The sequence below is a fragment of the Scyliorhinus torazame genome, chromosome 10 (genome assembly GCF_047496885.1).
Source record: "Scyliorhinus torazame isolate Kashiwa2021f chromosome 10, sScyTor2.1, whole genome shotgun sequence".
Taxonomy (NCBI): Eukaryota; Metazoa; Chordata; class Chondrichthyes; order Carcharhiniformes; family Scyliorhinidae; genus Scyliorhinus; species Scyliorhinus torazame.
Genome location: NC_092716.1, coordinates 141,048,239 through 141,073,572, shown reverse-complemented (window position 1 = coordinate 141,073,572; position 25,334 = coordinate 141,048,239). Strand labels below are relative to the sequence as shown.

General features: G+C 49.1%; 1 protein-coding gene across 1 annotated transcript in view; it reads right to left on the bottom strand.

The window, feature by feature from the left end:
* Nucleotides 1–25,334, bottom strand: part of LOC140430262 (uncharacterized) — a 210,357-nt gene that overhangs the window by 167,064 nt on the left and 17,959 nt on the right. The window contains exons 4-10 of the mRNA XM_072517687.1: nt 23,377–23,467; nt 23,175–23,290; nt 22,400–22,616; nt 12,643–12,768; nt 10,970–11,087; nt 10,733–10,871; nt 3,782–3,892 (exon numbers count right to left, since the gene is read on the bottom strand). Of these exons, the coding sequence (XP_072373788.1) occupies nt 3,782–3,892; nt 10,733–10,871; nt 10,970–11,087; nt 12,643–12,768; nt 22,400–22,616; nt 23,175–23,290; nt 23,377–23,467 (918 nt within the window). The remainder of the gene's footprint in view (nt 1–3,781; nt 3,893–10,732; nt 10,872–10,969; nt 11,088–12,642; nt 12,769–22,399; nt 22,617–23,174; nt 23,291–23,376; nt 23,468–25,334) is intronic.

The window sequence follows — 25,334 nt, the reverse complement described above, 5'->3', positions numbered from 1 at the left end:
GCCTGGCCCGCGATCGGGGCCCACCGATCCGCGGGTGGGCCTGTGCCGTGGGGGCACTCTGTTTCTCCGCATCGGCCGCTGTGGTCCTCCGCGATGGCCGATGCGGAGACGAACCCTCCCGCGCATGCGCGGGGATGACGCCAGCACGCGCTGGTGTTCCCGCGCATGCGCCGACTCATGTCGGCAGGCGGAGTCCCTTCGGCGCCAGTTGGCGTGGTGCTAAGCCCGTATCCCGTCAGCCGGCGGTGCGCCAACTACTCTGGGGCGGACCAAGCCCCTGAAGGTGCGGAGGATTCCGCACCTTTGGGGGGCTCTGCGTCCTACCGGGAACCCCCAGCCCCGCCGGGTACGGGAGAATCCCGCCCCATAAGTCTTGTGCAGGTTATGACAGCGTGGTCGATTGAGCATTGCAGCATCAATATATGTTAGCGATGCGAATGTATACAGACCTATACAGAGCAAAGTTTATTGTGGGAAATAAAAGATCATGATTTGAGAGAAACATATTGGCATAGATTGAAGATTGGCTACCCAACAGGAACAGAGTTGGCATAAATGGGTGTTTTACCAATTGGCAGAACATCACTAGTGGTGTGACACAGGGATCAGAGCTGGGGCCTCATCTTTTTACAATTTATTTAAATGACTTGGTTGAAGGGCCTTTAGGTATGTTTGCTACATTTGCTGATGACACAAAGATATGTAGGAAAGTATGTTGTGGAGAGAATGTAAGGAGGCTACAAATAATATAGATAGGTTAATTGAGTAGGCAAAGATCTGGCAAATGGCATATAATGTGGGGTAAAGTGAAATTCTCAATTTTGGCAGGAGGAATAAAAAAAAGCTTATTATAAAAGTTGTAATAGATTGCAGGGCTCTGAGATGCAGAGGCAACTGAGTGTCCTAATGTGCATGAATGATAAAAGTCTTGTAATTCGGCAAGTAATTCGGAAAGCTAAGGCAATATTATCATTTATTGTGAGAGGATTGAATACACAAGTCGGGAAGTTGTGCTTCAGTTGTGCAGGGCACTGGTGAGTCCACATTTGGAGTATTGTGTACAGTATCAGTTGCCTTATTTAAGGAAAGATGCTAATTTATTGGAAACAGTTCAGAGCATTTTACCAGACTAATACATGATTGTCTTATGAAGAAAGGTTGGACCCGACTAGTCCTGTACACACTGGAGTTTAGAAGAATAAGAAGTGACTTGGTTGAAACATATAGGGCGCAATTTTATGGCCATGCTGAGCCTGAAAAACAGCATGCTGTGACACAGCTTGGCCAATAAAAGCCGGGGACCCTACTCCTGGGGTCTAACCAGCTTGCAAAACCTCAGGAGATCGAAAGCAACCTCATGACACATTGCAATGTAAATCCTGTCCATTGTGGGCAGAATCATTTATTAGAAAATCTGTATATTAAAGCGAGACAGCTAGTCTCACTTTAATACATAGAACATACATAGAACATAGAACATACAGTGCAGAAGGAGGCCATTCGGCCCATCGAGTCTGCACCCACCCACCTAAGCCCCCACTTCCACCCTATCCCCGTAACCCAATAACCCCATCTAACCTTTTTGGTCACTAAGAGCAATTTATCATGGCCAATCCACCTAACCTGCACATCTTTGGACTGTGGGAGGAAACCGGAGCCCACGGAGGAAACCCACGGAGAACGTGCAGACTCCGCACAGACAGTGACCCAGCGGGGAATCGAACCTGGGAATCTGGCGCTGTGAAGCCACAGTGCTATCCACTTGTGCTACTGTGCTGCCCAATGTGCAGGTTCCCGAGTTACCCAAGACATAGGAACTATCTCCTTCAGCTCGGAGACCTAATGCGAGCGCTGATCAGACTGGTCTTCAGAAATGGGGGTCTCCCTGGGGATCGGAGGCCGCACATTCCCCCCCTGAGGTCCCTTATCTAATGCAAGTGCCGTTTTATAGCCTTGTGTTTCTCGGCGCTACGAGCGCCGGGTTACACAGAGCTAAACGTGCTCGCTATGGGGCTTTGTTTCCTTTTAGTAAAATCTCGCCCATAAGATCCTGAGCGGTTTTGACAGGGTGTTTCCTCTTATGGGAGAATCTAGGACGAGCGGTTACGATTTAAAAATAGGGGCCGGGATTCTCCCCTACCCGGCGGATTTCTCCGCACCTTTAGGGGCCAAGCCCTCACCTTGAGGAGCTAGGCCTGTACCGGAGTGGTTGGCGCGCCGCCGGCCGTGGGAAAGGCCTTTGGCACCACGCCAGCCGGGGCCGAAAGGACTTCGCCGGCCGGCAGAAATCCGCGCTTGTGCGGGAGCGTCAGCGGCTGCTGACGTCATCCCCGTGCTTGCGCAGGGGGGGGGTGTCTCTTATGCGTCGACCATGGTGAAGGCTGTGGCCGAGGCGGAGGGAAAAGAGTGCCCCCGAGGCACAGGCCCACCCACGGATCGGTGGGCCCCGATCGCGGGCCAAATGGGCCCGCGCCCCCCCAGGACTCCGGAGCCCGCCTGCGCCGCCTAGTCCCACCGGTAGGAGAGGTGGTTTGATTCTCGCCGGTGGGACAGGCATTCCAGCAATGGGACTTCAGTCCATCTCGGACCGGAGAATCGCGGGGGGGGGGGCTGCCGACCGACGCGGCGTGATTCCCACCCCCACCGAATATCCAGTGCTGGAGAATTCGGCAACCGGCGGGGGCGGAATTCACGCCAGCCCCCGGCGTTTCTCCGACCTGGCGGGAGGTCGGAGAATCCCACCCCTGGTGTTGTCCATTTAAAATGGAGATCAGTGAATATTCTCCACTCAGAGGGCCCTGAGTCTTTGGAACTCTCTTCCTGTGAAGGTAGTGGAAGCAGTATCTTTGTCTATTTTTAAGGTAGACAGGAATAGGCTCTTGGTAAGTAAAGGAGTGAGAGGGTATCAGGAGTAGATGGAGTGCAGATTTGAGGGTACTATCAGATCAGCAATGATCTCATTAAATGGTGGAGCAGACTCTAAGTGCTGAATGGGTGACTCACTTCTTGGGCGTCATTCTCCGACACCCCGCCGGGTTGGAGAATGGCCGTTGGCCGCCGTAAATCCCGCCCCCGCCCCCGAGTAAGTCTCCGCTCCCGGAGATTGGGCGGGGGCGGGAATCCGGCCGCGCCGGTTGGCGGGACCCCCCCCGCTGGATTCTCCGGCCCGGATGGGCCGAAGTCCCGCCCAGGAATTGCCTGTCCCGCCGGCGTAAATCAAACCTGGTATTTACCGGCGGGACCAGGCGGCGTGGGCGGGCTCCGGGGTCCTGGGGGGGGGGGGCGCGGGGCGATCTGACCCCGGGGGTGCCCCCGCGGTGGCCTGGCCCGCGATCGGGGGCGGGCCTGTGCTGTGGGGGCACTCTTTCCCTTCCGCCTCCGCCACGGTCTCCACCATGGCGGAGGCGGAAGTGACTCTCCCCACTGCGCATGCGCGGGAAACTGACAGCGGCCGCTGACGCTCCCGCGCATGCGCTGGGAAACTGACAGCGGCCGCTGATGCTCCCGCGCATGCACCGCATTTCCGCGCCAGCTGGCGGGGCAACAAACGCCATTTCCGCCAGCTGGCGGGGCGGAAATCCCTCCGGCCCCTCAATGTTGGGGCTAGGCCGCCAAAGATGCCAGTCTGATTTGCGCCGGCTTTGGCGCCAGTCGGCGGGCATCCCGCCGTTGGGGGAGAATTTCGCCCCTTGTTTGTGTGTTTTTATGTTTGATGGTGCATTCACCAAGATTCACCAAGATAGCTACTAATTAGATTTGCCATGGTATCTAAAGAACTTACATTGTGCTTGTGATCAGTTGTTAACACCAGTGTTTTTAAGCAAGTTTCCGTTGTTACTTTTCCACATGGAACTATTTCTGCATGCAATGTGTACTGTTGATTATCACAGTCCTGTTAACAGATAAAAATGAAGATGGTTATTATCTGTCAACTGAGATTCAGGAACAGGAATGACAAAACCAAAACAGTGCTTGATGTGGAATAGATTGCTGCAAGGTTAGTCAGTCCTTTTTTGATTCAATCCTATGAAAAAAGTTTTATTTACTTAAACATAGTAATAAACATAGTTTTTTAACATCAGTGGCCATATTCTGAACAGCATAAACCATACAGCCTTAATCTGATTGCCACAGGATATTGTTAGGACTTTAGACTGTTTCCAGATTGAAGTGAACATGTTAGAAATTGAATATATAAGAACGCTAAAGAAAGTTATGATTTGTCTTATCAAATATAAATTATACTTTTGATACCCATGCGTGGGTATTTTACGTGGTGCAGCTGCTAGCCCCCCACCGGGCAGAGCACCGGGGGGCCGGCGCCGACTTTTTTGTCGGAAGACTAGATACATGCTCCGGACATAGCTTTAGAATCGGATAATACAGACCGATGGCTTTCACAATGAGTCATCCAGATTCAAACTTCCTTCTCTCTCCACAAATACTGTCAGGCCTGCTGAGATTATCCAGTATTTTCTGTTTTTGTTATTATTGTGGCTTATTTGAGGTTTTGACCTGGATAGCACGGTAGCATAGTGGTTAGCACTATGGCTTCACAGTGCCAGGGTCCCAGGTTCGATTCCTGCTTGGGTCACTGTCTGTGCGGAGTCTGCACGTTCTCCCCGTATCTGCGTAGGTTTCCTCCGGGTGCTCCGGTTTCCTCCCACAGTCCAAAGATGTGCAGGTTAGTTGGATTGACCGTGCTAAATTGCCCTTAGGTTAGATGGGGTTACTGGGTTACGGGGATAGGGTGGAGGTGTGGGTTTAAGTAGGGTGCTCTTTCCCAGAACCGGTGCAGACTCGATGGGTGAATGGCCTCCTACTGCACTGTAAATTCTATGAAATTCTATGAAATACTGCTGTTCCAGTTCTGTGGGATCAGGAGCCTGTGTTGATCTTTCTGAAAAACGTCAGGGATTTTTCACTAAATAATTTCAACAAAACATTATGGGTGGGATTATCCGATTGCCGACGGCGAAATCGCATTCGGCGATTGGGCGGAGAATTCCTTTTGACGCCTAAATCGGGTGTCGCGCCTATTTTTGGATGCTCCTCCCCCTCCAATACAGCATCATCGGTAAGTATGCCGCACGCTGTTGGGACAGCCTCAGGACGTTACCTGAAGGCCATCCCCTGATGTTCCCCCCTGATGGGCCGGCTTCCCGACCAAGTGGATGATTTGTGGTCTGGGGTTTCGTCAACCTCGCCTGGCTGCTGGGGACTGTGTCTGGCGCTGCCACAGTCGGGGGAGGAGCCTTTCCACTGGCCAGGGTGCTTGGGCGGGAGCAGTGGGGACTCGTGGAGGGTGGTCTGGTGGTGACGAGGGGGGTTATAGGGGGCACTACCTGGCAGGCCGGGTTCACGCCCGACCGCTGCAGGTCGCCGACTTTTTTGTCGTAAGACTAGATACATGCTCCGGACATAGCCTCAGAATCGGAGAATACAGACCGATGGCTTTAACAATGAGTCATCCAGATTCAAACTTCCTTCTCTCTCCACAAATACTGTCAGGCCTGCTGAGATTATCCAGTATTTCCTGTTTTTGTTATTATTGTGGCTCATTTGAGGTTTTGACCATACAAAAACAGCTTTGGAATTGATTATATAAGTTCAAATTTTAGTTTACTATCTTGCCATTTTATGATAATATCAGTTAGATTTGCAGATGCCAAAGCATTGTAACAAGCACAGAAGATGGATTACAACAACTAGTAGATAGACGAGTAACAGCATGAACTTTGGAATGGAAGTAAACTGCGACAAAACCGAAGTGACACATATCTCAAATCATTAAGAAATATCCATACATCAGAGAAGGAAAAGAACTGGAACAGGTGCAAAAGTGTAAGTGCTAAGGAAGCATAAGATCTGCAAGTGGAAGGTGAAACAAAAAAATAAGAACAAGGGTCACAATGGGAAAGGCTATATTTAATAAGCTAACCAGAAAGCTGAATGAATAACTGAAAAAGCAACTTGTAAAGTACTTGAATTTGAATGTTGTCTTGTATTTGTGTGAGACCTACATCTGATGGAAAGTGGACACCAACTTGTTAAATGGCTTTAATTTACGGGTTTGGAAGAGAATGGAAAGGATTAGTTGAACAGAAAAAGTAACAAATGATGAAATGCTGTGGAGAGTGAACATAGAAATTTGTTGAATGTAATGAGGAACAAACAGAATGTCTGCACAGGGCCCACCATAAGAGGAAACAGACTAGTAAAAAACATTAATAAAGGGAAGATTTCAAGGAAAAAGAAGAAGAGGAAGGAAAAGATATCAATGCTGGATGGCTTGAAAGTTGAAGGACACTATTGGAAAATGAAAAGACTGGCACAGGAAAGGAAGACATGGAAAAGATTATGAGCCAAGGATCTGCCTTCGGGGAGAGCACACTTGATAATTATGATGATGAAATTGGCATCTTCCGTCAAGTTTCCCCTGAAGTCAGGGAGAAATATCTCCCCCATTATTTATCTCCTTGCCAAAAGACATGAAATTCTCGATGGCATATGATTATGACAACCATAATGCCTCTGGCTCATTTGGATCTGAGGAATTGATTGGCTATTTTTTTTGGGCAGGGCATATATAGAGGGAGGCAGTGACATAGTAGTATTGTCATTCAACTCGTAATGCAGACACCCAGGGTAATTCTCTGGGAGCACGGGTTCGAATCCCACCATGGCAGATGGTGAAAGTTAAATTCACTAAAAATCTTGAATTAAAATCTAAGGGCGGCACAGTGGTTAGCACTGGGACCCTAGTTCAAATGTGTAGATTGCACATTCTTCACATGTCTGTGTGGGTTTTCTCTGGGTGCTCCGGTTTCTTCCCACAGTCCAAAGATGTGCTGGTTAGGTGGATTGACCATGCTAAATTGTCCCTCAGTGTTGAAAGGTTAGGTGGGGTTACGGGGAGTGGGCCTAGGTAGAGTGCTCTTTCGGAGGGTCGGTGCAGACTTAATGGGCAGAATGATCTCCTTCTGCACAGGAGGGATTCTATGATCAGGATTCTATAACAGCAGGGTCCAAACTTAACATGTACATAAATACACTTTCTACCAGGTGTCACTGAATAGTGATCAAGAACTAGAAGTATAGTCTTCTGCACAAGTGCAATAAACAAAGGGGTGCATCAGAGAGTTCTCTTTTGCTGAAAATGTTATCTCCTTAGGAGATGAAGTAGGTTGACAAGAATCTTAGATTAGGCTCAAGAGAGAAAACAACTTCTACTTGCTCCGTGCTCTGAGGTGATCATATACACACCAATGATGTAAGGCTGACTGAGTTTTGTCATGTTGTTCTGCTTTCTGCACTCTGCATAAATCAGTTATATTTGGATTCAATCCCAGCAAACACAAGTGGTGCCATAGCCCACTACTCCATATGAAAACATCAGCAAAAGCTCCTACTTTAATTCATAGAATCATAGAAAAGTTACAGCACAGAAGGAGGCCATTTGGCCCACCTTGTCCATGCCAGCCCGAGGACACCCAGGTGCCCTTTCTAAACCCATCTTCGTGTACCCGGTACCTTTTAAACAAGTTTAGGGTCTTTGCCTCCACCACCAATTTGGGCAGCGAATTCCAGACTCCCACTACTCTCTGCGTAAAAATGTTTTTCCTCCTCTACACCTTCTGCCACTTATCCTGAATCTCTGTCCCCTGGTTCTAGAATTCTCCACCAAGGGAAACAATTTGACCCTGTCCACTCTATCTCTTCCCCTCATAATTTTGTACACCTCAATTAAGTCACCCCTCAGCCTTCTTTATTCTCAGGAAAATAACCCCAACCTATCCAATTTCTCCTCGTAGCCACACTTTTCGAGCCCTGCCAACATTCTTGTAAACCTCCTCTGCACTCTCTCCAGAGCAATAAAGTTCTTCCTGTAAAGTGGCAACCAGAACTGCACACAATATTCCAGTTGTGGCCTCGCCACATTATACAATTCTATCATTATATCTTTACTTTTATATTTTATACCTCTGCCAATGAAGGAGAACATTCCATATGCTTTCTTCGCAACCTTGTCTACTTGATCTGCTGCCTTTAGGGACCTGTGTACCTGTAAGTCAAGATCTCTTACTTCATCTACCCCTCTTAGTATATCCCCATTTATTGTGTATTCCCTATAACTGTTTGACCTCGTTAAATGCATGACCTCACACTTTACAGTACTAAATTCCATCTGCCAATTTATCGCCCATTCCACCAATCCATCTGTATCATTCTGGCGATTATAGGTATCCTCTACACTGTCCATCACTTGGCCAATCATTGTGTCATCTGCAAATTTCCCAGTTGTGCTCCCACGTTCCCGTCCAAATCATTAATATATAATACAACTAGTAAGGGTCCCAACACTGAGCCCTGGAACACCACTTGAAACAACTTTCCAATTGCAAGGGCAATTTGTTTCCTGTTTTGAAGCCCACATTTTATCCAGTTTGTCACATTGCCCCATATCCCATGGGCTTTCATTTTCTTGACCAATCTGTCATGTGGGACGTTGTCAAATGCCTTGTTAAAATCCATGCATACCACATCCACTGCACGACCTTCATCAACCCTTCTTGTCACTTACCCAAAGATTTCAATCAAATTTGTAAGCAAGACTTTCCTTTTACAAATCCATGATGACTATCCCTGACTAGTCCATGCCTTTCTGTGTGACAGTTCATCCTATCTGTCAAGATTTCTTCTATTAATTTGCCCACCACTGACGACAGACTAACTGGCCTATAATTGTTCGGCATTTCCTTCTATCCTTTTTTAAACAATTGTAACACAATTGCATTTCTCCAGTCCTCCGGCTCCTCCCCTGTGCCTAGTGAGGATTGGAAAACCATCCTCAGAGCATCTGCTGTCTCTTCCCTGACTTCCTTTCGTAGCCTCTGAAACAATCCACCTGGCCCTGGCGACTTTCAACTTTCAAGGATTTCAATCCTTCAAGTACTTCCTCTCTCTTTATGATTATCCCATCCAATATCTCACAGCGTTCCTCCTGAACTACTATATCGGCATCATCCATTTCCTGTGTAAACACGGAGACAAAACATTCATTTAAAAACCTTCCCACAGCCTCTGCTCACACAAGTTCCCCTCTTCATCTCTGATAGATCCCACTTTTTCCTTAACTAACCTTTACCATTAATATATTGGTAAAACAGCTTTGGGTTTTCTTTAACTTTACTTGCTCCTCCGGTCACCAAAGAATCTGCAGCCCGGTGTCGGAGTGGGTGGCGGGAATATCCCCCCGCCCCCCCCCCCCCCCCCCCACCCCCACCCCCCCCACCCCCACCCCCCCCACCCCCACCCCGGTGATTCTCTGACCCGGCGCGGGCTCGGAGAATCCCAGCTCATGGATTCTCTGGTGTCCTGAGCTTACTTTAACTCAAATACTTCTTGTGAAAATGTATGCAATGGTGGCTGCTTATCACTAAGATCAATTAACTGTCAGTAAATTGATTGTAAATTTCAAGCTCCTGACCTGCTCTCTTTTCTAAGATTGCTTGGCATTGCAACATATATGAAAACACATTTATGTAGATTACACCTGATTTTCTTACCTAATACTGTCAGACCAAAACTGGTCATGAAAAGATCAGGGGCGGGATTCTCCGCAATCGGCGCGATGTCCGCCGACCGGCGCCAAAAACGGCGCGAATCAGTCTGGCATCGCGTCGCCCCAAAGGTACGGAAGTCTCCGCATCTTGAGGGGCCGAGCCCTAACCTTGAGGGGCTAGGCCCGCGCCGGACTGATTTCGGCCCCGCCAGCTGGCGGGAAAGGCCTTTAGTGCCCCGCCATCTGGCGCAAAACTGACTTTGCCGGGCGGCGCATGCGCGGGAGCTTCAGCGGCCGCTCACGGCATCCCCGCGCATGCGCAGTGGAGGGAGTCTCTTCCGCCTCCGCCATAGTGGAGACCGTGGCGAAGGCGGAAGGAAAAGAGTGCCCCCACGGCACAGGCCCGCCCGCGGATCTGTGGGCCCCGATCGCGGGCCAGGCCACCGTGGGGGCACCCCCCGGGGCCAGATCGCCCCGCGCCCCCCCCAGGAACCCGGAGCCTGCCCGCGCCGCCTTGTCCCGGCGGTAAGAGAGGTGGTTTGATTCTCGCCGGCGGGACTGGCATTCCAGCAGCGGGACTTTGGCCCATCCGGGCCGGAGAATCGCCGGGGGGGGGGCCCGCCAACTGGCGCGGCGCGATTCCCGCCCTCGCCAAATCTCTGGTGCCGGAGAATTCGGCAACCGGCGGGGGCGGGATTCACGCCAGCCCCCGGCGATTCTCCGACCCGGCGGGGGGTCGGAGAATCCCGCCCCTGCATCTGTCAATTCTAATCTTTTATGTTCAGTCCAAAATGGATTTGTTTTGGACTTTAGGGCTTTAAAGAACGGCTTTATTATAATTCCTTACTTGCAAGTGTACGGGAATTATATTGAATTAGTAGTGGCATCATATGATGGATTCTGCAGCTACTTGAACCATTTTGCTACATTTTTCTGAGACAACTTAAACAGAAAACACCCCAGAAAATTTGATCTAACTACAAAACTATTGAAAGATGGTTAACAAAAAGATGGATATGATAAAAAGAGCATTGCAGTCATGAGAATATGAGCTTTGGAGAACATTACAGTGATGGTACTTTGATGTATTTATGGACAGAGCATAATATTACTGTCTACAAAGTTTTTGACATGTTGCAGAAATAAATATTTACAAGATCTTATTACCTTGGAGAGAATGTAATAGCAGTCTCCGTGAAATGTGTATTTCATGCCATCAAAAGTGGAGACATGTGATCCCCCCTCGAATGAACAGACACCTGGGCAAGGCAGATTTTTGCAGAGCCATTTACCTCCATTGCAGGCACTTAAATTGCAAGGAATACCAATTTAGTACATTCATTCAAAGCTAAATATAAGGTGCCATACAATTTTTTACAGGTGCAGAATTAATGTTGATTGTACCATTCTTCACATTCTGCTGAAATCAGAGTGCCTGGATTGTAATGTTTGCCGTTCATTGAACATTTGCACTCCTTCACACTAATGCACCCAGACCAGGAATAATCATCAAGCACCATTCCTGAAAAATATAAAGCATGTATGTAAAAATTCCACTCTGCTTCCAGTTATTTTGTATGGGAGGGAAGATAATTGAAAAGCTTTATGGGTCTTATATGCTTATCATGGTCATGGAAGCTGAGCAGTGAAACACTTCGATACTTCTCTCATGATTGAGTCTGGAGGATAGGTTACATTCAGGTTAAAGCTCCCTTCACACTTTACCAAAATATACCTTAACACCAACCTGGGGATGGTTTAGCACAGTGGGCTAAACAGCTGGCTTGTAATGCAGAACAAGGCAGCAGCGCGGGTTCAATTCCCGTACCGGACCTGAAAGGCGGTGTGGGGCAGCCTAAAAAGGGGGAGCACTCAGAGACCCCATAATGGGGTGTCCTCACTTGACAAGTGTGGGGTAATGCCCATGTGTGTGGGGGGTGACATTACCCATGGGTGGGGAGTGTGGGACCTTCAAGCTCACTTAGAGATCGGGGCACCGTTTCAAAATGGCGACCTGATCTGAGGAGCCGGTCTCACCAGCAAATTCAGCTCCCCAGTGATTGAAAAACCTTTAAGTGTGAGCTAGACTGGAGAGAAACTCCCCAAGGCCCCCAAAAATGATGAAGGGTGCGATTTAACTGAAAAGTTTCTTTGTGTGGTAGCGAGTGGGCGGAAAGGGTCAAAACAAAGTTCCCCGATGGGAGCCACCCCATGTGCGGCTACCTTCTACATGTTAATAAAACTAATAAAACACTGTACCTCACCGGTTACATTTTTGAAATAATTAGAAGGCGCACTTTTGTCATCAGTGTCAGATGAAGCAAATTGTTGCTGGGCAATGGGACTGATGGGTTTTTATAAATGGGAATTGTTTTATGCCGAGGGATGTGATGAATGGTGTACCACTTCAACAGCTCAATGTTTGTAAATGGCATCAAAATAGCAGTAATGGTTAATATAGTGGGAGATGGAAACAAACTAAAGGGAGACTTTGACTATGGAAGTGGGAGACAACCATGGTATAGGGAGTAACATATTGGCATGGATAGAAGTTTGGCTAGCTAACAGGAAATAGGGTTGGCGACGTGATCTAATCCTTTAAGATCCTGAGGGGTATTGATCAGGTGATAGTTAGATCTCCTCAATATGTAAATATTCACTGCTCCATACAATGGAGATTACAAATGATAACCCCCTAAAAGTCAGAAATATTAAATAAGGCGTCTAAGTGTGAGCCAATTTGGACAGTTAGTACCAGAAGCTAACCAGCTGAAAGCTCAATAATCAAATCAGGTCCACCACATTTTTCTGAATTTAGCACACATAACTGCCAAGGGTGTGTAGTTTATACATGCACAAAGATGATTTGTTTCTTCCACCCATAAAAAGTTTTAGAAATCAAATCAATCATCAAATAAATTATCTGACTGTTGATTTGAGTATTCTTTTTCCACACATTGCTCACATTACCATTCAATAACAGAGCAGATTCTGATTTTGCTGCAGGATTCTTTGTGACAGAGGTGGCAGGTGAGTTACAGGTAGTTGCTTGAAGAGGTTATGGCACAATTGCTTACCTGGTGGGCAGAAGCAACCATCCATATAGTGCTCCTCACACAAGCTACTTGTATCAAGGTGAGAACAACTATTCATACAGGGAGAACCACTTTCTTTGTAGATCATATTTGTAGGACATTTCTTTGCTGTAAAATAGCACACATAATACGGTTAGATGGTCAAACTGATATCTACTCTGGCATAATTCCTGTAAAATGAATACAGCTATGATCTTAAGAAGCCAGAATTTTCCAATAACCTAAAATAAAAGCAAAATACTGCAGATGCAGTAAATCTGAAATAAAAACAGAAAATGCTGGAAAAACCCAGTAGGTATGGCAGCATCTGTGGAGAGAGAAACAGAGTTAACGATGGACTCGAAACATGAACTATTTCTCTTTCCACAGCTACTGCCACACCTGCTGAGTTTCCCCAGCATTATATGTTTTTATTTTTTACAGTAACCTACTTGGTATGTAACTTTGGAGAGAATATTCCCCCCATTTTATGCAAACACCGATACTTCCTTTGATGGCCTTCTAAAAATTCCAGTTTTGCTGCTGGAATGAATAGTGCTCATCAAGGCTTCGTCTATGGTGGGTATTAGCAGTGGCAGGTGTCTCGGACTGGATTAATAGTCAAGCACAGCAGTCAGGACTTTAATCTAGTATGATAACTCTGATCTGGAGACACAAGGTCCTGTGCAGTGCATTAGAGAAAATATTCTGTTAAGCATGTTAGTTTCCGCTTGCGTAGCCGGATATTGCCAAAGATTTCCTCCGGAGCACACCTGCTGCAGACCTGCCACCTTGTAAGATTTATCACCAATATGCAGTAGGGGTCAGGATGATAAGGGGTAGCTGCTGGTTTCTCAGGCTTGCATCAGTAAGTCTGACCTGGGTAATTGAGACCCCTATTGTTGATGGCGATTAGCAGCTGAAATCTCCTGCTAAGACATCATGATTCTGTGAGTTGAATTGTGCATGGAGTGAAGGGGTAGGATGCAATTTGGAGGTACAGGTGACAAAAGGTAACATGAACTTCGGTAACTTAACTGCAATTCCTCATCATGCCTTTAGGATCCAGTCTATCCTCTGGTTATCATAGGCCACAGTAAAATCTCGTCGAGGCACCCCCTCACTGAGCTAACAGCAAGCAATACAACAATAAAAGCAAAATAATGCTGATGCTGAAAATCTAAAATAAAACAGAAATTCTGGGAAAATTCAGCAGATCGGGCAGCGTTTGTGGAGAGAGAAACAGAGTTAATGGGCAGGATTCTCCGACCCCCTGCCGGGTCGGAGAATCTCCGGGGGGCGGCGCGAATCCCGTCCCGCCACCCAGACGCCAGCTGCCGTATTCTCCGGCACCATTTTTCGGGCGGGGCGGGATTCACACCACGCTGGTCGGGGGTCATTGGCAGTGGCCCCCCCTGGCAATTCTCCGGGCCCCGATAGGCCGAGCGTCCGTTTTTGGCCAGTCCCGCCGGCGTGAATCACTCACCTCTGACACCGGCGGGACCTGGCAGGTAAGTCGGCGGGTGCAGTCCTTGGGGGGGCACGGAGGGATCCGACCCTGGGGGGAGACCCCATGGTGGTCTGGCCCGCGATTGGGGCCCACCGATCTGCGGGCGGGCCTGTTCCATGGGGGAGATTATTCCTTCCGCACCGGCCCCTGCAGGGCTCCGCCATGGCCGGCGCAAAGAGAACATGCGCTAAAATATGCCGGCCGATCTGCGCATGCGCGGAACCACGCCGGCAATTCTGCGCATGCGCGAGATCACGCCGGTCCTACAGCACCGGCTGGAGCAGCGTCAACCCCTTCAGCATCCACCTAGCCCCCGAGACAAGGTGAGGAATGAGGGCCTGTTGACACCGGAGTCGTTGGCGCCGGTTTTTCCGCCGGCGTAGGGACTTAGTCCCTGGAAGGGAGAATCCCGGCCAATGTTTTGAAGCTGTGTTAAAGAGAGGGAGAACTTTGATGAATTTTATTTGAGAGAGGGTGGAGGAGCTGGGGCAGAGTCAAAGGTCAGTGATAGGTGGGAACGAGAAGAGATTTGAAAAAAAATATTATTTGGCCCATAATATCATTTTCAAATCTGCCCTAGTTGCCACCTAGCACTAATTTCCCTCTTCTCAAAATCAAATCATGTAAAAATCCCAAATTAGACCTTAACAGAATTATCCTGAAGGCTCCTATAATCAAAATAACCTCTCACCTACACTTGCGTTTACACTAAGAGTTGTTGTAATATGGAATGCACAGCCTGAAAGGGTGATGGAAGCAAATTCAATTGTAACATTCAAATGAGAAGCGGTAAACACTTGGGGATTAATTTTTCACCCTTCAGGTGCATGTACTCAGCAGGCCCGTAAGCGGATGTAAAAGGCGCTTCCGCTGCGTCATGGCATGACTGCCAGGGGGGTGAAGAGGGCGGACGCTGAGAAAAGAGAGGGTGCAGACTGGTACTTCTACTATGCTCCCTCAGGGGAACAGCTGCCGCGAAGCTGTCTCAGCAAGCTGCAGACCTGTACAATATAAATAGGGACGGAAAGCTATACAAAAAGTGTCTTGGGGAGACATCAGTCCCTGGAAATCTTTTAAAATTCTATTTCAGCTCTGATATTTCACGCACCCTGAATCAAAGTTGAAGCTAAAGCGTAAAAGCCGCCTGACCAATCAACCCGCCCGCCAAGTCTAAATGTAGACAGGCCGTATAAAATTGCGTTCCATTGGCCCCTTAGCGGGCTAAATTGCCGACTTGATTGTTGGCGGTCCCTTTTCCAACTCTCATGTGTGTCACCCGACTAAATATCGCTTGAATGTATAATGATATCAAGGCACACGCCTGACATGTTCTCAAGTGATTTCACATGCTTTCAGGTCGAGCACGTGCCCACCCGTGCAAAGTAAAATTCTGGCCTTGGAGGGGAAAATAAATATGCTCAGCTGTCGAGAAAGAGCAGGGGAGAGGAACTAATTAAATGTATGGTGGCCAAATGTTGTCTGATTCTGTGATTTTTTAAAGTGACAGATTGGAAATTAAGGTTGAAGCTGCATGCACAACTGGGTGCATTTTCTAATAACAGAGTGCGAGTGGTTATGTAAAGATAGTTAAAAGGCAGGATTCTCCATTGCCCAACACTGATATCGGAATTGGCGATGGGGCGAAGAATCGGTGTTTACGACCGAATCGGAGGCGGCGCTGTTTTCGGATGCTCTGCTCCCTCCAAAGCGGTATCATCGAGGAATACGCCGCATGCCATTGGGACAGCCTCAGGACATTACCTGAAGGCCCTCCCCCAAATGCTCCTCCCCCGATGGGCCAAGTTCACGATGGCGTGGGACACGTGCGCGCTCAGGTTTCGTGAACCTGGCGTGGTAGCTGCGGACTCTGTCCAGCGCCGCCACAGTCGGGCGGGAGCCGTGCTGCTGGCTGGGGTGGCTTTGGTGAGGGCTGGGGGGACTGGTGGGGGGTGGCCCGGGGGTGGCGAGGGGGTGTCCAGAAGGGCACTATCTGGCAGGTCGGGTCCGCACGCGGACGGCGCCATGTTGTACGGAACGACAACTGCAGGTTGTCGTCTTGCGCATGTGCAGCCATGGACCCGGCAAGTCTCCAGGCTTTTATATCGGGATGGCGGTGCATTTTACATGGCGTGGCTGCTCACCCCTCACAGGTCGGAGCTTCGGTGCGGGAGCGACACAAACCTTTTTGTCATAAAAGCAGACACTTCCTCCAGACATCGTCTCAAAATCGGATAATCCGAGGTATTCCTCAGTTAAAACTATTGCAGTCTATATTCTTCAGTTTCTGATTTTTGTGGAAAATCTGTAATGCGTATAAAGGATTGTTTGCTTGTTCAATCTGTATTAAAATGTGCTTCTGTGCCAGCTGAAGTTTTCTGAAATATATTTGACTTACTCCATGTCTGTCTCTGTCTTTTCCTACATCTCTTTCATTCTGTCTCACATTTGGGTACGTCCTAGCCATTTAAGTGGGATTTAGTACAAAGTTCTTGAAATAAGCTGCTGGTATTCCAACGATAACTAATGGGCAGGATTCTCCATCGACCGAAGCCGGAACTACGAAACGCGATTGGGCGGACAATCGATTCCGACGGCAAAATCATGGCGGGCATCGATGTCACATCTAATCGCAATTCTCCGTCGCCTCGACAGCGGCATTGCAGAATGCATGTACATTAAACACCATTTGCATATCATTAATGGCCCAACCCGGTATTTTCCGGGGCCTCCGCGATTCCCTACCTCCGATGGCCCAAGTTCCCAACGGCGAGTTTCACTTGTGCTTTTAAAAATCGCGAAACCGGCGCCGTGCCTGCTGAGGGAGGGAGAGGGGGGAGTAGCAGGGGTGAGCAGGAGGTGGGTTGTGGGATTGAAGTGGACGGGCATGCAGCACCATTGCCGCAGCCTGCGAGGCAGCCATGCAGCTTTGCACGCCACTGACTTCCCCACTGTGAACTTAGGGCCACAGGTAATATGAGTGTCCCCCCCAAGGAACTCCCCGAGGTACCCTCTGCGCCAGCCGATCCATCAGCGGAATGGGCACGCTCCAGCACAACCAATGCAACCTTGTTGGCTGGGATGAGTGTGTGTGGGGATTGTAATGTGCATATATGGCTGCAACTTGTCAGCCTCCTGAGTGCTAATCACGGACCCAGCCAATCCAATAACATTTTTCATTTGAATCGATTATGTTCCACGTGGCGCCGGTACTAGCCCTTCCACAGTCACTGAATGGCTCCAGTTTGGGCGCGAGTTTTGCTGTCATGATAGTCGTCGATTCCTCCCCCGGTGTCAATTTAGGGCTGTATTCTCCGATTCTGCGGCGATGTCCGCAGGATCCGTCTGGGCTTACGACCAAAATGTCATCGCCGCCCAGCACCGGTGCTCCGCCCGATGGGGGCTAGCAGCCACACTACGTAAAGCTTTACCTGCCGAAATGGACGCAGAATTGCCAGGTCCATTGCCGCGCATGCGCATGTGCACGGTGGCGGCCTTGCCAAAAACTGCCCCACTGTAAACCCCCTAGCCACCCCCGGACCACCCCCCACCAGTCCCCCCCAGCCCCCGCCAAAGCCTCCACTACCAGCGGAACTGCTCCCCCCCACCCCGACTTTGGCACCGCTGGACACAGTCCGCAGCTGCCACGCGAGGTCCCCGAAAGGTGAGAGGAGATGCACCTCACGCCATCGGGGACTCGGCCCATTGGATCTGGAGCATCTGGGAAGGGCCTCAGTATCTGCCGGGGATAGCGCGGCCAGATTGGTGGCCTGGGCATCATAGCCCTGCTTTTGACGGTCTCTGAGATGCTGCATCTTCTCCAGCACCGGGAGGTGATCCAGGTTACCAGGTGTATGGCTGGAAGCATCGTCCGCAGGTCCCTGTTCATCAGGAGTTGAGCCGGTGACATGCCAGTGGACAATGGAGTCGCCCTGTACGCGAGCAGTGCAAGGTGTATGTCGGAAGCAGAGTCCTCGGCCTTGCAGATGAGCTGTTTCACAATTTGCAACCCTTTCTCGACTTTTCCATTGGACTGCGGATAGTGCGGACTGGAGGTGACATGCTGGAAATTGTATGACCTGGCAAACGTGGACCATTCTTGACTGTTAAAGCACGGGCCATTGTCGCTCATGATGGTGATTGGGATGTCATGCCTTAAGAACATCTCCTTACAGGCTTTGATGACGGTCTGAGAGGTGAAGTCCAGGAGCTTCAGCGCCTCAGGGCATTTCGAGAAATAGCCGATGATCAATACGTAGTCACGACCATTCGCATGAAAGAGGTCGATGCCAACCTTGGACCACAGAGAGATCACTATGTCATGCTGTTGGAGCGTCTCCTTACTCTGCGCTGGCTGGAACTGCTGATAGGTAGCACAGTTCAGGACCATGTTCGTGATGTCCTGGCTGATGCCGGGCCAGGAGACAGCTTGCCAGGCTCTGCGTCTGCACTTCTCGACGCCCAGGTGTCCCTCGTGTATCTGGCGCAGCACCAAGCTCTGGAGACTGAGCGGAATGACAAACCTGTCCAGCTTGAGGAGGATACCATCAATCACCGTCAGGTCATCCTTCACATTGTAAAATTGTGGGCACTGCCCTTTCTGCCAGCCATTGGTGAGGTTGTGGATGACGCGCTGCAAGAGGGGGTCTTTGGCTGTCTCATCACGGATGAGAACTACTTTCTCATCTGTCGCCGGGAGAGTGCTAGCACACAGCTGCATCTGCGATTCGATGTGCTGGATGATCTCCAGCGGCTCACTGGGCGAGGTGAAGGAGCGGGATAATGCATCAGCCATGATGAGCTCCTTGCCAGGTTGAAGTTGAAGTCATACCTCATAAGTTTTAGCAGGATTCTCTGCAACCGAAGCGTCATGTCGTTCAGGTCCTTGTGGGTGATGTGGACCAGAGGCCTATGAACCGTATTGACAGTGAATGTCGGTAGGCCGTAGACATAATCATGAAATTTGAGGATGCCGGTGAGAAGACCCAAGCACTCCTACTCAATCTGAGCATATCTGGTTTCAGTGGGCGTCATCGCCCTTGATGCGTAGGCTACTGGTGCCCAGGATGATGTGTCATCTCGTTGAAGCAACATCGCACCAATGCCATCGTGGCTCGCATCTGTGGATATCTTTGTCTCCCGGTCCGGGTCGAAGAATGCCAGGACTGGTGCAGTGGTGAGCTTGGCTTTCAGCTCCAGCCACTCTGTCTGGTGGGCCGCCTTCCACTCAAAGGCAGTTGATTTTTTCACCAGGTTGCGTAGGGCCGTGGTGTGTGTGACCATGTTTGGAATGAACTTGCCCAGACAATTGACCATACCCAATAACGGCAGCACCGCCTTTTTGTCCTCAGGGACCTTCATCGCCTTGATGGCCTTGATTTTGTCTGTGTCCGGGCGCACACCATGCTGTGAGATCTGGCCGCCTAGGAACTTGAGCGTCGATGTGCCAAAACAACATTTGGACCTGTTTAATTTTAGGCCATTGGCATGTACACGGCGGAATACCTTCTGGAGACGGGACACATGTTCTTCAGGGGTCGTGGTCTATATGATCATGTCGTCCACGTACACACGATCCCCTTCAATGACTTCCATCATCTGCTCCATGATGCGATGGAATATCTCCGATGCCGAGATGATGCCAAATGGCATGCGATTGTCGTAGTATCTGCCAAAAGGCATGTTGAAGGTGCAGAGCCTTCTGCTGGACTCTTCCAGCTGGATTTGCCAAAATCCCTGTGATGCATACAATTTGGTGAAGAAGCGTGCGTGTGCCATCTCACTCGTGAGTTCCTCCCGCTTCGGGATGGGGTAGTGTTCCCGCATGATATTCTTAATGAGATCCTTGTGATCAATGCAGATGCACAGGTCCCCCGAAGGCTTCTTTACGTACACCATCGAGCTGACCCAGTCAGTCGGTTCGGTGATCTTGGATATGATGCCTTTTTGCTGAATATCCTTGAGCTGGGCCTTCAGGCGCTCTCTCAGTGGAGCAGGGACACGTCGTGGTGCGTGGACCACTGGCTTGGCATCAGGTCGTAGCAGAATCTTGTATCGATACGGCAGTGTGCACATCCCGTTGAACACATCTGGATACTGGGCGAGGATGTCATCGATGCCGGCCTGAAGATCCACATGGGAGGATGTCATGGTGTGAACCCTTTGAATGAGGTTCAGCTGCTTGCAGGCGTGCGCACCTAGCAGGGATGCCCTGTCCGGCTTAACAATTTCAAAGCGTAACCATGCTCGTGTGTGTCGGTTGGATACGTGCAGATGGCAGGACCCCAGTGCCGTGATGGCATTCCCGTTTTAATCCAGGAGCTTGCAGGCAGCTGGAAGGTCCATGGGGGGTTTCTTAATTCGTCTGAAGTCTGCCTGTGAGAGGAGGTTGGCAGAGGCACCTGTGTCCAGTTTGAACTGGATGGGGCAGTGGTTGACCTTCATCACTGCTCGCCATTCGCCCTCGGAATCCACAGCTTGGATTGATGGGACTAGCGATGAGTCTGGTGTGGCATATTCACACGTTGTAATAACGCCCACACAGTAGGCATTGTCCAGGCATTCATCATCTGGATCTGTTGCACTGCCGGGATCAGAATCCTGTCGGTGTTGTTGCACACTCCGGATGCGCCGTCGTCGGAATTGGGAGCGCTGGCTCCTGACTGGTGGTACAGATCTGCACAGGGTTGCATAGTGACCTGGCTTCCCGCATTTTAAACAGCGTCTGCCTCTTGCAGGGCAGTGTTTCTTTAAATGGGCGGTGCCACAGTTCAAACACGTCATGACGTCGGCGTCCTGACGCTCCGTGCGTCGTTGTACATGCGCAGTGCGGTTCTCAGACGTCTGCACTTGCACAGTGCGGGTTTTGGGCGCTTCTTTATCCCGTTCGCATCGTGCATGCATCGGGCCCTGGGAAGAGAGCGCAAAATGGCCGCTTTCATCAATGTTGAGGCGCTGCATCCGGGAGATGGCCTGCACACTCTCCACCTCGTGGGAGGCTAGTTTATCATTTTCTGCCGTTTTGTACTGGGAATAGTGATTTTCAGCGTGCTCATGCACTGTACATGTTTCAATCGCGACTGGCAGGGTCATATGCTTGATATTCAGTAACTGCTCTCTCAGAGGATCAGAGTGAACTCCAAAAACGATCTGATCTCAGATCATGGAGTCAGTGATATCACCGAAGTTGCAGGATTGCGCTAGCAGTCTAAGGTTAGTTAAATATGAGTTGAAGGATTCATCTTTACCTTGCAATCGCTGCTTGAATATGTAGCGCTCGAAGATTTTGTTGGTGTCCACCTCACAGTGGCTGTCAAACTTGTCCAGGATGGTCTGAAACTTTGTCTTGTCCTGGTCTTCAGCGAAGTGAAAGGAGTTGAATATTTCCAAGGCGTGATAACCCGCTGTGGTGAGGAGAAGAGCTATCTTCCGTGCATCAGATGCACCATTGAGGTCTGATGCTTCAACGTAAAGCTGAAATTTCTGCTTGAATGTCCGCCAGTTGGCACTGAGATTGCTGGAGGTCCTGAGTTGGCGAGGAGTCGGAATCTTTTCCATTGTGCCGGTATACATTCGCTGGTCATCACAGATCTTGCTGAGTTGAACTAACCAGATTGAACAGACTCCTGGTATCATGTTGTGTTATGTAATTTGGAATAACACAAGTTGCCACTTGATGCAGTTTTGAGTAAAAGATGCTCTAGACTTTGAAGTGAGTTCAATGTGTTTTATTGAACTATTAGCACAGTTCTCAATGAGTCCGACTCTCTGCTAATCTAAATGCAGTAACTCAGTCCAACTGAACCAGCCTTGCTCTAAGCCACCTGCTGGGGTGTGATGCTGAGGATACACCCTGTCTCACTCTGTAGATGTTGGTCTGTGGAAAGAGATGGGGTGTGAATGCCTCATCCCTTTTATAGTGAGATACCAGCCCTGAGTGTCCTAACTGCTCATTGGTCGTGTCCTATTCTATGTGTTCATTAGCTGCATGTTTGCCTATCATGACATCTTCTATCTCCATAAACAACTAATTTCATATCCCCAGTGGGGATGGAAACATAGATCCGAGCGCCAGAATCTTGATCCCTTTGAGCATCAATCCCCATTAGGATACCTTCATGAAACTCTATATACTATTTTTGCTTGCTTCAATTTCTCTGTTGCAGGATATGCATTCTTACTCCTAACTTTTTAATACTTAATTTTCACCTCCGTTCTTTGCCACAATGAACATCAACATGATATTATACTTACGGCAAAATTTTTCTGTCCTCCAGTTTTCTGGTTTCCCTCCAGCATGAGAGCATTGCCTGGAATATTCAGAAGCTGTGCTGCACAGGCAGAATGAGTCCAAGACTTTGCTACAGGTGCACATGTCCTGCATGCAGGCCTGTATGTAATTTTCAGTATTTAAGCGGGATTTGCAATCTGCAAATGCACTTCTTGAGAGGAGATTTTCGCAGGCCTCTCTCTGAAAAACATGAGTGTAATATACAGAACTCTAATGTCTGAAAAATACAGCAGTACCATTAAAAATATGCGTATGTTTGTGTGAGTGATTGAATATTCATATGAGTTTCTGAATTGGTGAGTATTCATGAATGTGTGAAAGCACGTGAATAAGTGTGGATTTGCTTGTTCCCACCCTTTTGTACATACTCACAGGAGAACTTTAGTTACAGTAATCCTTCAGATATCATAGAGTTATAGTCTTCCTAAATGCAAGGTGATTTCTGCTTACTCTTACTGTCCTAAAGGCATTCTTTCAGGATAAGGGTACAGTTGTGAAGGTGCCATCAGCTTTCATCATGTAGAAGCAGAGATGGTGAATATTCAGCTTTAAAAGGCATCTCAATTCAACCTATTATTGTCTTGCCCAACATTTACACACAGATATGCAATTTTCTGTAAATTAAATTGTTGCCATATTTACATTGAAATAACTCCAGCAAAAATGGGATGAACTTCAAGGACTTTGTGAACCTTAGATGCAGACTTCAATGCCCTCAGACAAATCAGCGAAACTTACATATTGTTCACATAAAGCGTTGGTTTCAATCCCGTGCTCATTTACATCTTCACATCTCTCATTAGGCTGATGGATTTTTTGAAGGTTTCCAAAATGAATGGGTGACATTTTCCGCCCTACAATTTATGAAAAGACAACGTTTTATAGTTTAAAACTATTTAGTTTAGCAAGGTTTAAAGAGGTTCAAGAGTTCTTGACTTACCATCCAAAATGAATTCATTGTATAAAGGAAGGCCATTATAATCTCCACAAAGCCCACATGTCTTATTTTGAAATTTCACATCAAGTTCCACCTAAAATATGGAATAATAAACTGATTGACATTTGGCTAATAGTTAATTTCATGAGAGAGCCTTAGGGTTTTCAGTACAAATAATTATAATCTTAAACTGCCTTCTGGACCAGGAGCAAATGCCTCAGACATGGCTTGCAACTCTGAGACAGCATTTAGAAATATAGGGCAGAATATTGCAGCTACCAACACGTTTGCAGGCAGGGGTGGTCCCATAAAATTCCCCTGATGGCGTTCCCATTGTCTACTTAGCTGTCCCCTGATCTGTCTACAATTGAGGTTCTCAGTGGGCCTCAGTGAGCAGCACATGTAACTGTAAATAAAAATATTGCCACAGTCCAAGAGGTCAATAGGCTGCTCTCCTCTTTGGGAAAGAACTGACTGATGATGATTTAACCCAAGGATCACCACACCTCAGGAAAGGGGCAAGCTTGAGAAGGTGGGGCCTTCATGAATAACCTCAGCCAGTACAGGAATTAAACCCAGACTGTTGGTGTCACTCTGCATCACGAATCAGCCATCCAGCCAAATGAGCTAAATCGATCCACTGCAACACATATACCAGTAGTATGATAAAGTCTCAATTGTAGATCTGTGTTGAACTTCTGTGTCTGCTTTTAGCTTCATTTGTATTAGTCTAGAAAACGTCTTCCTCGTGTGCCTCCATTTTAATAGGGTTTCTATTTTTACCTACTGTCCGCCGGGTCGGAGAATGGCTGTTGGCCGCCGTGAATCCCGCCCCCGCCCCCGCCGAAGTCTCCGGTACCGGAGATTGGGCGGGGGCGGGAATCGGGCCGCGCCGGTTGGCGGGACCCCCTGCTGGATTCTCCGGCCCGGATGGGCCGAAGTCCCGCCCAGAAATTGCCTGTCCCGCCGGCGTAAATCAAACCTGGTATTTACCGGCGGGACCAGGCGGCGTGGGCGGGCTCCGGGGTCCTGGGGGGGGGGGGCGCGGGGCGATCTGACCCCGGGGGGTGCCCCCATGGTGGCCTGGCCCGCGATCGGGGCCCACCGATCCGTGGGCGGGCCTGTGCCGTGGGGGCACTCTTTCCCTTCCACCTCCGCCACGGCCTCCACCATGGCGGAGGCGGAAGAGACTCTCCCCACTGCGCATGCGCGGGAAACTGACAGCGGCCGCTGATGCTCCCGCGCATGCGCCGCATTTCCGCGCCAGCTGGCGGGGCAACAAACGCCATTTCCGCCAGCTGGCGGGGCGGAAATCCCTCCAGCGTCGGCCTAGCCCCTCAATGTTGGAGCTAGGCCGCCAAAGATGCGGAGCATTCCGCACCTTTGGGCCGGCGCGATGCCCGTCTGATTGGCGCCGTCTTTGGCGCCAGCCGGCGGACATCGCGCCATTGGGGGAGAATTTCGCCCATGATCTCTCGCCTCAACTCCGTCTCTCCTCCACCCATGATCTCTTCACACCCATCTCCTCCCGCCCACAATGAACTTTCTCCTTCTCCCTCAAAATCTCGTCATTCCGAGTTTTCTTCGCTGGCCCACAATCTTTCCACCTCCCTACAACCTCTCTGTTAACCCCAAAATCCACAATATCTCCTCTCCTCGCCAACTCCAACACTTCTCGACCTACCTGCTCTATTGCTATGGCCTTGGGCCACAGGCTTTCCTGAATGAGAGACAGGCAGCCTGGTTAGCAGGAAACCTGGAGAACTAATTTAACCATGCCCTGAAGGTAAAACTCCACAGTGCTCTGAGAAACCCATACTTCTGGGTTTCTGACCATAACTCTCCTGCCCACTCCGAATCTGTGCGTTAGTAAATAGCAGAGCAATTGTCGATACAGCTATTGTCCACATCAAATAATTATAATTATAAATCTCTACAGCCTGTATTGCCTTTTAAAACAA